At 52.1% G+C, this 12,883-nt stretch overlaps 1 protein-coding gene across 1 annotated transcript in view; it reads left to right on the top strand.

The window, feature by feature from the left end:
• EMX1 (empty spiracles homeobox 1) overlaps positions 1 to 12,883 on the top strand; it is a 16,336-nt gene extending 3,453 nt beyond the window's left edge. Inside the window, exons 2-3 of the mRNA XM_007453374.1 lie at positions 3,509 to 3,693; positions 12,318 to 12,883. Of these exons, the coding sequence (XP_007453436.1) occupies positions 3,509 to 3,693; positions 12,318 to 12,485 (353 nt within the window). The 3' untranslated portion in view covers positions 12,486 to 12,883. The remainder of the gene's footprint in view (positions 1 to 3,508; positions 3,694 to 12,317) is intronic.

Here is a 12,883-nt window from a genome sequence, read left to right as displayed (position 1 = left end):
TACACGAACGAAAAGGAACACGTCTGCGCTCTGTGCGCAGCGCTCTCCAGCAGCGCGGTCCCGGCGCGCAGGGAAGCGGCTTCTTCGCTGAGCGAGGCGGTGGGAGAGGAAAAGCCAGCGCGGGGTGGTCGGGACCAGGCGGCGGGACGCATAAGACGGGGGCGGCTTTCGAGGCCTGAAGGGGAGGAGCTGGTGGAGACGACGAGTTAGCCGCACTTCGGTGCTATTTCCCCCGGACAGCAGGAACTTTCCAGGCCGAGGAGCAGCGTCGGGAGGGGGCCGTGGGAGACCAGGCCCTCTGGGACTGGTCGTGGTAATGGGCCGGTGCTTCAAAGGGCGCCTTTGTTCCGGCCGGAGGAGGGGGAAAGAGGTTATCTCCGTTGCCGGGCGGGCCTCTCCGTCTCGTAGCCCCAGGCCCCTCCGCCCCGCCATTCGGCCCGGAGCCCCCAGTCTGCCTCGGCCTCTCCAGGAGGCAGCTGGAGCTCGAGCCCCGGGCCTTCGAATCCCTAGCTCCCACCTCCTGCCGCCTCACTCCTGGGAACCTCCGTTGCTAGGTCCCAGCCAGTGCCTTAAAGGGGCCAGCAGAGAAGGCTGGAGGAAAATGGGGCGGGTGGGGTACAGTTACTAGCTCCAGGGAAGACTAAGCCAGCCCCTTTCCACTTTTCCACCTGTCCTTGTCTGAAACTGACAGCCCACTCTCAGAGCCCAGAATTACTGCATCTAAACAGGCCACACCACAGCCCAGTCCCAAGCTTGTTCTGCCCTTGTGATCCAATTAAGGGAAACTGAAGCCTTGGTAGGGACGTTTAAGCCCCCTCTCCATAGGTCAGAGTGAGAGTGGCCCAGGCTCATAGGCACCACCCTAGTTCTTACACAAACATGCAGCTATTGGTGAGTTTCTCAGTTTTGTACTAAACATACTCTTCCTTACAGGAAAGAGCCCTGATTCTTTTGAAATCAAATCTGTCATCACTAATCAACATCTTGAATACTTTTTTCTGGCCTCTGCTTCTTCTTGGTTGGGTCAGAAGGACCCCTGTGTTTCTGCACATGCAACACGGACTCCAGGATACATGCTGTCTGTCCCTTCAGGGCATTACAATGAACTGGGGCTATTCTCGCTCCAGTTGAGGGAGACCTCAAGCAACCTACCTTTCCCCTAAAATAGCCTGAGTTGAAGCAAAGAGACGTGTATGTCAGGAGGAGCTTGTTGCTTCCATCCTCCACTTGGGGTTTATAAAGACAAACATAGAGAACTCTACCACACAAGTGACCAACACACAGCACGGAATTACAAAATAGCCATCAAATCACACACACTGAGGCAGGCTGCAGTCCTGCTTTCTCAGCCCCACACTACTCTTTGCACTTCTGCATCCCGTTCACTCACAACTCCCCAGTCTCTCCCGCCGCCACTTCACTTCTGACCAATCTGGGCCAGTCAAGCTGCTGAGGCCAAACCCTGCGATCACAGGGGTGGGCTTTCTCTCCCTCTTCAGCTCATTTGTCCAGAGGAAACCACTGCTGGTATTTGACTTGAGCTCAGAATGCTGCTGTATTCTTAAGGCAATTTATTTTAACATCAGGAAGAATCGTTTGCTTCCCACCCACCTCTCCATCTCTGGCCTATCACACTGGCCCTCACTTGAGGCCTTAATCCTTCTTATTCCCAACTGGATCATTCTTCTCCTTTCTCTCCCTCTTACCCCTCTCTGCCAGACCACCTCTCCTGATCATCTGTCCCCTCCACCACCACAAGCTAAACTTGTCTTTCTTCTGTCAGGCCTGAGAGCCCTGGATCTGCCCCCACCTTGAAGGGCCCAATGGGCAGGGTGTCCTCCTTCCATCTTCCTATGATGTGATCCCACTCACTTTTACAGCAGCACAGATCCAGCCACTTGAAATGGATAAGGTGACTGGAAGTTAGTGGCTTCTCCCTCTCAGGCAACTCTGTCTCGCCCCAGGCACTAGCCCCTCATTCCTAGGCAATGCTGTTCCACAGAAAACCCCAACAATAAAGTTTGCCTGTGTAGGTGTCCAAAGCCCATGGACGTGGAGAAAGTCATGTCAGGCAGTTTCCACCAGCAGAGGGATATGAACAGTTACCTGGATAGTTTTAGCCATAGTATCTCAATTATGTGCCCTTGCTTCACTTACAGAGGTATTTCCAGAGAAGGGAGATCTCAACCGAATTATCCAAACAATTGTCTGAAAAAATGAAACAACAAATCAAATTGAGTCAAACAAGTGGCCGTTTCTGAAGAAATTAATTGGATCAGTCAATCTCAACAACCAACTGTCAAAACATTTCATGTAGTGCTCTGCATTGTTGGTGGGTCAGGGTACTGTTATGTGCCACTGCATGAGGCTCCGTGGATGATGTCAGGGCCTGTTTCCAGTCTTGTTGGCATGTGCAACCAAGCCAGAGGTGGTGTGAAGGCCTAGTGGGGGGTTCACTGAGACTGGGGCTGTGGGTGGAAGCTAGTTTCACTTTTGTAGTTCCTGACCCCACCACCTCAGGCCCATCCAGCCCAATGTCAGCCCCTCCTCCTGCATGTACGAGCTGAGTCCCCGTGATGGCCAACATTTGCCAAGGGACAGTTGCACTCTTTGAAAATCCTGCATGGTGGATAGGAGAAGAAGACAGTAGGGAGGCTGGAGCATGTATTTATGAGAGAAAAATGACGTCTAGATATTTATACACATGTTTCTTCAGCAGTGGATTATTCAGGGATGAAGCAAGGCCTTTTTCCACCAGAGAGCAGTAAGTGTCCTGTGTGAAGAGGATTTTACCTGAAGGCCTGAGGGGAGAGAGGTGGGAAAGCCGGGAAGAAGAAACCTAACTTTAGACCTCCAGGTGCTGCCTGGATGTTGACTTAGCCCCTAGCCTATTTTTACCACTTGCAAGGCAGAGCCTTGGCTTGTTGCAAGGAATTTTCTAAGGGCTAGTAGCCTGAGCATTTAGTTGCAAGGCTGGTTTAAGCAGGTGTGAAGGGAGAGTTCCTGGGATACCCTCCAGTTCTTGAATCTGTATTTGGTAGGGGGATGCCTAACAACCTGGCTGTTCCCCTTACCACTGTCCTGACACCCAGCCCCGTCTCTGCTCTTGGTCCACTTTGAGGGAGACATGACGGGGCAAGCCGACAAAAAGAGCTTCCCACTCCTTGGCCTCTTAGGTTGCTCCAGGCACTGTGGATTGGGCCTCACCAGGCCTGGGCCCACCTCCTGGCCTAACAGTGATCCGCAGCGCTGCGATTCCGCGAGGCCCCCTCAGCCGGGAGGTGCTGGGAAAGGGAGTGGACTTACAGAAGGGGCGGCAAAAGAGAAAGAGAAGTGCGTGTGTCAAGGGTTGGAGAGGGCACCGGAGCACTCCGGGGCGTGTGCGAGAGCGCGGTGCGATGGGTAGTTTGGCCGGCTCCCGCGGGCGGCCCGTTGGCCGGGCTGCGGCTCACGGCGCCCTTCTCTCTGTCTGTATCTGCGTGTGTTGCCGTCGGCGGCGCGGCCGCAGCGAGCGACGTGCCCCAGGACGGGCTGCTTCTGCACGGCCCCTTCGCGCGCAAGCCCAAGCGGATCCGCACGGCCTTCTCGCCCTCGCAGCTTCTGCGACTGGAGCGTGCCTTCGAGAAGAACCACTACGTGGTGGGCGCCGAGCGGAAGCAGCTGGCCGGCAGCCTCAGCCTCTCCGAGACGCAGGTAATGATCCGCGCTGCTACCGGGGGCCGGGTGGAAGGGGGGCCGGAGCGGCCGGCCTCGGCCCCAGCCTTCCCCAGCTTCTCCCGCTACCCCTGCGGCGCCCCCGTCACGCCTGTCTTCCCTCCGACTGTATGCAGCCTCGAAGAGGCCACAGGACCTTAAGCACTAAGTACCCACCGGGAGGTTGGGATCAAACCTTCTCCCGACCCCACTCCCATAGCCTATAGAAGATGCCAGTTGCCAGAAGGCGGCTGGCGCCCTCGGGAGCCGGCCGAGCGCTGAGCGCCCAAGCCGCGGTCACTCCGCGCCCACCCGAGCCCTCTGGCGCCGTCTCAGCCCTGCGGTTACTGCAGCCCTTCTCCCGCCACTGTTCCGGGGGCGCTCAGGGGTGTGTGGGGTGCCCAGGACTGTCTCGCACTGGCTTCGCTACTGTGCAGGGGCAAAGCGGGCTGAGGCCTCGCTGTCCCCCAGCGGGTGTGCTGTGGGGAGAAAACCCACGTGTCCTCACGCTATAAACATCAGAAGCAGAGGGATTAGGCGGGAGCGCGCAGCCCTGCTGGGGGTCCAAGGGGGGCACTGATCTCTGCCCAGCCCGGCTGGCAGGGCTCTGAAACTGTGGCGTGTGTGCGCGGGCGTTGGCGGGGCCTGGGAACGGTGGGAAAGCAGATTCTGGTACTCAGGACCTGTTTCCAATCACTTGAAGGGCTGTTGCGTCGGGGAGGGAATAAACTGCAATGGAGTTGAAGGGGTTTGAACTGGGTGAAATTACAATCACCACGTAGTATTTTTGTAATTGATAATTAGAAAAAAAAATTTAAAGAACTAGAAGGGAATTATAGGGAGGCAGATTTGGGTTTATTGTAAGTAAAGACTTTGCCATAAATAAATGCTGTCTGGAAGCACCGCTAAGCTCGTAGTCCGCCCGGAGTCCAACGTGCGGGGGTGGCTGGCTGCTGCCCTGGAGGCGGATTTCAGTATCTGAATGGTCTTCGGGAGACCTTAACTCCCTTCTGTCCCTGACAGCGCCCAGATTTGCAAAGAGAGAGGTCGGCTGGCGCGGCCCAGCAGCTCTCGCCCGCCGGCATTTCATCTTCCGCTCCCCTTTCTGCTCGCCTCGCCGCTCTTACACCGCCGTCCTCCACCCTAGTCCTGGACAGTGAGAAGGCGTCCGGCTGGAGGTGGGGGTGGGGTGTGTGTGCAGCCGGGGTCTCCCGGGTAGCAGTGAGGATAGGTGGAAGGCGTCATGGGGGAGTCCAAACCCAAACTTCGTCCCCAGCATCCTGCAGCTCCGACCTTACTCTTTGCCGCTCACGTCGCACTTTGGTATCTATTGTCCTATCTATCTGATGCCCTATTTCATCAATGCATTGCTCCCATCTCCGCGGCAGGACCCAGGCTTTTTCAGATTTGCTAGCTGGGCTGTTCTAACTGCAGAGATAAAGCTTACAAAACAACGGACTTAAATTTAAAAACGTTTTAAAGAAAGATATGTTTTTTAAAGAAGAAGTTAATAAAATAATACCCCCTTTTCCCTCTTGGCAAACAGTGTTTTAAAATTGTTGTTTAAAACAAGGTGTCAATTTAAGAATGGTATTTATAGTTAACTTCATTTTAAAAGTATTAGTTATTAAATTTTAATTGCAGAAGTGTAAGAAAACAAAACCGTTTATAAGCTCACCACCCACAGATTAACACTTGTTGAAATAATGTCATTGTTTTTAAACTTTCATTTTTTTAGCTCAGCCAGAGCATTTTTAATTGACTTTCTTTCAGCTGAACCTATCTGCCTCTCAGTATTTGCTCCTAACAATGCCAGTTAGTAAACCCAATGATTTTCTCTTTCATTTTTATTATAAGGTGCTTAAACATATATTTAAAACAAAACCAGATAGAAAATAAAATGTATCCACTAAAATGTATTCACTAACGATCAAAACGCATGGCTAATCTTGTTCCATCTATAAATGAGCTGGTTAAGCATATGAAACAAACAAACAAAATAATAGAACTGTGGGAGATTTAAGCCTGAGAAACCTCCTTGTAGCGCATCCTGTCTTTCCAGGTGAGGCCTTTGAGATGGAGAGATGAATTAGGCAGACCACCCCGTGCAGGCAGATGGGATTTCAGTATCTGCCTCCCTGCTAACTGACTGTGTGACCTTGGGCCAGTTACTCAACCTCTCTGAGTTCTGTTTTCATCATCCACAAAATAGGTTGTTTAAGGATTAAAGTCACCTAATATGAACTCAAATAAGATTAATTCTCATCCCCAGTGCTTCCCTTCCTTTTGTTGAAAGTAATATGTCAAATTAGTGTTATAATAAGATCCAAACCTGGAATTCCTGACTCTTAGTTCAGTCTTTTTCATCACCAGAGCTGTCTTTCTGTCCCTCTCGTAACTATCACTAAGACCTAGGCTGTATAACTAACTAATTATCTATTTATCTCTCTGTATCTGCCAGGCAGGCTGACCTGTCATTTCTAGCTATCAGCTATTTGTCAAGCATCAGTCACTCCCATCAGCCCCCTGCCATCTACTTCTACTGTCAATATCTATATTCATCTCTCACAGAGAGCTATTTTATATCTAGCCATGTACTTCTGTCTGCTTTCATTAAACTGCCTCTGCAAAGCTGGTTAATTTATATTTCCTATTTTTTATTAACTCTATCTTCTTCTTAACAATAATTCCTATTTACCCAACTGTTGATTATCTCTTTATCATCTACTCTGTTTTACCTTCTGTATATCTACCATCCATCTCAAACTTCCATCTCTATAGCTCTTTAGCAGCTGACAGTGTATGCATATGTCTCTAATGGTTATCATCTCATCAGCTCTCACTTTGTCTTTTTTTTCTGGGCCTCAGTTGCTGATCTGAAAGATTGAATGAAATGAACTCCAGGGTTCTTTTCAGCCCTGAGCTTCTGGCTCATCTATATTCTACTTCTCTGTATTTCTGTATAATCCCTCCTCCAGGTTCTCAGAACTCACAGCATATCTCCTGCATATCATAATGTGTATAGGACTTTGCTACTGTTTAATAATCTTCCATGTCCAAATGTCAGTCTGTACACTGGTTGCATCCGTCTCTCAAAGAAATCTTAAAATGCAGATTCCTGGACCCTGCTCAGGAGATTCTCTTAGGAGTTCCAGAATGGGACCCAGGAAAGATTTTAAAACAGCTCTCTGATAAACAATAGGCCTGAGCATCTCAGCTCTGGGAGGCAGAGGCCAAGCCTTCCTATTTCTTGCTGTGCTCCAGGGCCCAGCTCAGTGACCAGCAAAAAGTAGATGCTCCATAAATATGTATTGAATGAACGGGCAAGTTTCTCTTGATTGTATACTTAACCATATGTTAACTGTATCAGTCATTTCCCTCACTCTCTGCTGTCACTGCTCCCTTTCTGTCCCTCTCCTTCTATCATTCCCTTTACACTTTCATAGCTGATTGTTGATCTAGATGATCGAATTTTATTTACCAGTTCATGGATAAAACTTCCGGGAGGGTTAAGCAGATTGGTGTGGGGGTCTTAGTTCAGAGTTCAGGGGTGTCTGTATGCCCAAAGCTCTAGCATGGGATATTGGGGGTGGGCAACCTGAGATGCTTTTTTGGGGTAGGGCTATAGTTTGGTTGCGTGTGGGGTATTTATACTGGGATGGCCGTGGGTTAATCCAGGAGGTGGAGGGAGGGGCCCTGGGCAAGGGCTAGGTCTTCCTTCTGGCTCTAATTATTTGTTCCTCACTGTTGTGCAGCCCAGGAGTCTGACTGGAGTGAAGCCCATCTAAGCTTCAGTCCTGGTGGCTGTTGGGGCAGACTCGGGCCGGGGTCAGATCACAGCCTCGAGTGTGTGTGTGTGTGTGTGTGTGTGTGTGTGTGTGTGTGTGTGTAATGGGTGTATGTAACATATGTATGCCAATAATGTGGAGCACATGTGGGCTTAGTGTGATCAATACCCAAAGGTCAGGTGCTATCCTATGTACACATGGCATGGAGTGCCTCTGTGAGCTTCTGTGCATGTGTGGGGAGGGGCACATTAGTTTTGGGGGGAGTGAGAGAAAGCATTTGGTTCCTTCAGCTGATTGATTGGTTAGTGTTTCCAGTCGCTTCTCCAGCTCTGAACAGTTCAGGAGGTGTTTCTTGACCTTCCCTGGCTCAGTTTAGCTGAGCTAAACTGTGAGGGAAAAGCGTGCAGAAATGTGGTGCCTTGGCCTTGGAGATTCCTCATGCAGTGCTGGGCCATGTGAGGGGTGAGTGACTGGAGTCCCATTGAAGCCACAGCTGTGGACTGAGAGAGTCAGGGGAGAGCTGCATCGGTGGAAGTCCCTGGGAGGCCGCAGACATGCAAGGCCTGGAAGGATGTGTGGGTTGGTGGGAAGAAAGGGGAGGCTTTGAGATTAAGACGGAGCAGGAGTTGTCAAGTCTGGTTACCTTCTTGGGTCCCGAGAGCATGGGTGGTGGTGTCTTAGGAGGCAGGAGTGTGTGGTCACCTGCCTATGGGTTTTTTCCCCCCAGGGGCATGGTAAGAAGACTTCCTGCCTGGAATATCTGCCTTTTGGGAGATGGCTGAGAGGGAGATATCCTGTGGACTTGAATTTTAGGGAAAGGTTACTGGCTCACTGTGTGTTCTAAGTCTTGGCCCTTCTCCAAGAACTTCTGCACCTCTGAAGCTCCGGGAGTCCAGTGGGAGACAGGAGAGGGCACGGGAGGTAAGGGAGACTGGAGTGATTCTCTGAGGGTGTGGTCCTGCGCGAGCAGGCAAATCTTGTGATGTCTCCCTGAGAGTGAGGGCAAGCATCCAGGGTGGACTGAGAGAGGAGGATCCAAGAAAGCTCAGGAAGAGTTCGGACTCTAGCTGATGGGGAGTCAGAGGTGACCTCAGTTTGGTGGGGTGAGGGCTGAGCTTTGCATGGCATCGGGCTTGACACTGAGAGCGGATCATGTTAGGAAGTGGATCCCAGTGGAGAGGGCAGGGGGGTGAGCAGACTGAGGAGTGGCTTGATTGATGTCTCTAAGCTTCTCTCTAGTATGAGGACTTTCTCTGTGTCTGAGGATGACAGAATAGGAGGACACAGGCTTAAATTAAAACAGAAGAGACAACAGTAGGACATAAGGAGGAACTTCTTGTATCAGAGTTACAAGACTCAAATGTCCCTTGATAGAGGTTTTTGAACTCCTTGATGAGAGGACAGGTATTCACCTGAAAGTATGCAGGGGCCAGGAGCCACGGACTCTCCCATTTGGGATGGGCTAAGATGGGGAGTGGTGGAAAAGAAGGGATGCAGACCTGGTTCATTCAAAGGTAAAGTCTGAAACATTGGCTGGAGTTGTAGTTTGCTTGTTTGTAAGTTCATGTGTCCATTCACTCATGCACGTTTTCATTCATTAATACGTACAGTGATCAATCTGCTAATGCCTTAATGCCTTCATTCATTCATTCATCCACAGCAGTTTTACCTTCTTTATCCTACCTGACTCAAGCTGACCCTTGTCCCCTCAACAATGGCTCTTCCTCTCCACCTCCGCGCCCCCCAGAAGTGGTTAATCCATTCCACAGCATGAAGAATTAAGAACTGACCCTCCTGTAGAAGTGTCCACTGAACTAAGCCAAAAAAGGATCCCATCTCTGCAGCAGTTAGCACTTTCAAAACCCCCTTTCCAATTAGACCTCAATCCCTCTACCGTTGATTTTCTCCTGTTTTCTGGGTTGGCCCAAGCGCCTCTTTCCTAGAGCACAGGGCTAGGTCACTTCACCTCTGCCCTGCTGGCTGAACATACCTGGGACAAGCCCACTGGGCCTCCAAGGCCAGCTAACATACCACTTTCGTTCTCCCGGTTCCCGTACCATCTGATGAGGACACAGAGGTTTGAGCAAATACATTAACATGTTGCTGGGGATATTGTTACTGAGACAGAAAAAAGCACTAAGGAGTTACAGACAGGTGTTGGGGCACATCCAGTCCAGAAACAAGGGAGCAGGGTTTCGAAGACTAAGTAAGAGTATTCCAGGTGGTGTAACTCAGACAAAAGTGGAGACTCTTGGAAGGATTTCACTTATCAGAAAAACTGAGAGTCATTGAGTGAGGTGGGGACTTGGGCGGCCACAAAGAACCTCTCTCTCCCCAAACCCAGAGGGCTCAGAGGTGGGTGAGGGGTTCCTCCAGCCAGCACCCCAAGTGCGCCCTGGACTTGAAAGGTGAGTAGCGTGCCGGTGTTGAGGGGAGGCAGTGCAGAATAAGCAGGCCTCCTAAGGCTGCTCCCACTGTGCTGGTACCCACAGTATGTGACCTGGTTCCTTTCTAAGTCCTCTGTCCTTTAGGGAAGGGGTTCTGGGGTGACCTCAGTGTTGCCTGGCTGGGGTGTCACTCTTACCTCTTACTACATTTGGAGCCCAGTTCCTTTTCTTTTTCCAAATAATAAAAATTACTGGTAATTGTTATCAGTAATGCATTAAAGAAAAGTCAGAAAAGTGGAAAGAAGAAAGACAAGTCACCCATACTTTGGGTACATTTCCTTCTAGTCTTTTTTCCCCATGCATAGGCTTTGTTTTTCCATGGTTGTGATCACACTGTGCCCAAACTGTGCATCCTGCAGTTTTCACTGATATTACTAAGTCGTAAGCATCCCCTTGTTATTTACAGTCTTTGTAAACAGCATCTGGACACTCAGCCCAAGACTGTTCTCCGGAAGATAGCCAGGCTGCCTGGGGAGAGAGTTTTCGTCCCTGTTTCTAGGGAGCTGCCTCCTTGACCCTAGTAGTTTTCATGGAGAAAGTCTTCAGAATTGCTTTTCATTTGTATGTACCAGGAAGCCAGCCCTGGTGTGAAAACATACCCTGTGCCCTGTGCCCAGGAAGCTTTCCTTCTTTGGGCCAGTGATGCTGGGCAAGAGCAGCAGCCTAGGTCCATCCCACTAGAGAGGAGTCTCCTTCTGGAAGGAGACTGGGGAGTGTGTGTGGGAGGGAGAAGGTGCAGAAAGGGGCCCTGTGTCCCTGGTGCTGCTCCAGATCACGCATCACCAGGCTGGCCATGCTTAGCCCTCTGCCAGCCCCTCGGGCTCTCAGGAACACCGCCCCAGGCCTGAGTCACACACAAGCCTTGCACAGGAGTCTGGGCGAGCTCACCCGCCTACGGGCTGGCACAGTCACAGTGGGCTCCAGGGCGGGGGGCAGGGGCCAGGCTGGCTGCCAAATGGTTGTGCCGAGAACCACCCAGGGCCCAGCTAGCCCTGTGTCCAAGGAAAGGTGGGCATGGAATCCAGAAGCCCTGCGCCTGGAGCATCTGCCACCCTCCCCATCTATCTGGGCTGGGACATGCAGGCAATGGGTTTGAAGCCAGCTCTGGAAATGAGGGAAGAAGGCCTTCCCTCGCCGTCCACCAAGGCCAGGTACCTCATCTCTTCCTGTCCCTGGCTGGCTGCTCTGCGTGTCATTGACCACTGGCTGCCCTCACACCTATCCTCGTGCTCGAAAATCAACGGGCAAGGCAGATGGTACCATGGAAACTCTGGGGAGGGGTGGGCTGTTGGAGGAGCCCTGGGCTGGGTTGGCTCCATGGAGGGGACAGAGGGGAGTGTCTGGGAAATGTGAGAGTGGGGCATCCTGGGCACGAAGCCGCTCCCTGGGCCTGGATGCCAGGCCTGCTTTGGCTGTCACTGCCTGGCTTTATGCCTACGGCCTGTACTTTTCACCCATTCTCAGGGAGCAGGGGCAGAAGTGGGTAGTGTTTCTGAGGTTTGCCTTTAGGCCTGCCCAGGATTCAAGGATCTCCCCTCAGCAGTCACTGCTGCTGCCAAACCAAGGTGCTCATCATCATTCCACACACATGACTTACCGCTCACCACCTGCATGGGCACCGTGGATCACTCCAACTGCAGTTGGCTAAACCTACCTGCTTTTTAAATGTGCTGTCATTTCAGGAAACCATCCATGCCTCATAACCCTGCCCTTCGGCACCACCTTCCCCAGAGACCCTCTGGAATTCCACCTGAGGTTGCTAAGATGGGGTCCTCTGGTGAAACGGACTAACCTAGACAGCATGAGAAGTTAGAGCCTCGAGCAGCAGGGTCTGTGACCCTAGGAGTGCTCTGGCTGTCCTGGGCGCTGCTCTTGGTGTGGACACCACCTCCTGGTTATGTAGCCGTGTCCACTCTGCCTCTTTGTGTCACAAAGAGCACAGGGTTGCCCCGGGGGACGGGGCTCACTCCAGGCCATCAGAACCCGTGTGATGGCTTCTTGTATATTCCCTCATTTACTGTTCACATCAACCCTGAGAAGGAGTAATTATTAATCTCTTCTCTAAAGACTGGTAGAGACCCAGGTCTCTCTGTTCCTGTGGTTCCAGGAACCAGGATGCTTGGCAGTTCCCTGACCCCCTCCTCTCCCTCTGTTGAGGAGACAGGAAAACTGCCGCTGTCTGGCCCACTGTGCCCTCTCCCTGGCCCCCCCTCATTTGCATCTGGAAGGGCAGACCTCCAGACGCATGAGGTGGCACCAGCCAAAGGAGACAACCCTGGCCTCAGTTTCCCTCTCCGGCTCCCAGCTCAGCCTGAGTGCTGAGGCCCTGGTGGCTGCTCTGGGGGCCTCCTGGGTGTTTCTCACCTGTGCCCCTCCCTCCCTGGCCCAGGTGAAGGTGTGGTTCCAGAACCGGAGGACAAAGTACAAGCGGCAGAAGCTGGAGGAAGAGGGGCCCGAGTCGGAGCAGAAGAAGAAGGGCTCCCACCACATCAACCGGTGGCGCATCGCCACGAAGCAGGCCAACGGGGAGGACATCGACGTCACGTCCAATGACTAGGGTGTGGGCGGTCACAAACCCACGAGGGCGGAGTGCTGCTTGCTGCTGGCCAGGCCCCTCGGTGGGCCCAGCAGGACTCTGGCCACTCCTTGGCCAGGCTGCGCGGAGGCCTCAAGTCACGGCCCCAGAGGGCTTGGAGCCTGGGACCACCACCGACAGAGGGACAGGAAATGGGCTGGCTGAGGCCCGGGACTGCTGGACCTTCTCCTCAGAGAGCCTGCCTGCCTGAGCAGGCTGCAGGCCACTGCAGCCTCCCAGCCACCCTCCATTTCTCTTATCTCCTTTTTGTTTTGATGCGTTTCTGTTTTAATTTATTTTCCAGGCACCCGCTGTAGTTCTTAGTGATCCCCTTGTGTCTCCCTTCCCTATGGGAATAATAAAAGTCTCTCTCTTAATGA

The sequence above is a fragment of the Lipotes vexillifer genome, unplaced genomic scaffold, assembly GCF_000442215.2.
Source record: "Lipotes vexillifer unplaced genomic scaffold, Lipotes_vexillifer_v1.1 scaffold253, whole genome shotgun sequence".
Lineage (NCBI taxonomy): Eukaryota > Metazoa > Chordata > Mammalia > Artiodactyla > Lipotidae > Lipotes > Lipotes vexillifer.
This window is presented reverse-complemented; position numbering and strand designations above follow the sequence as displayed.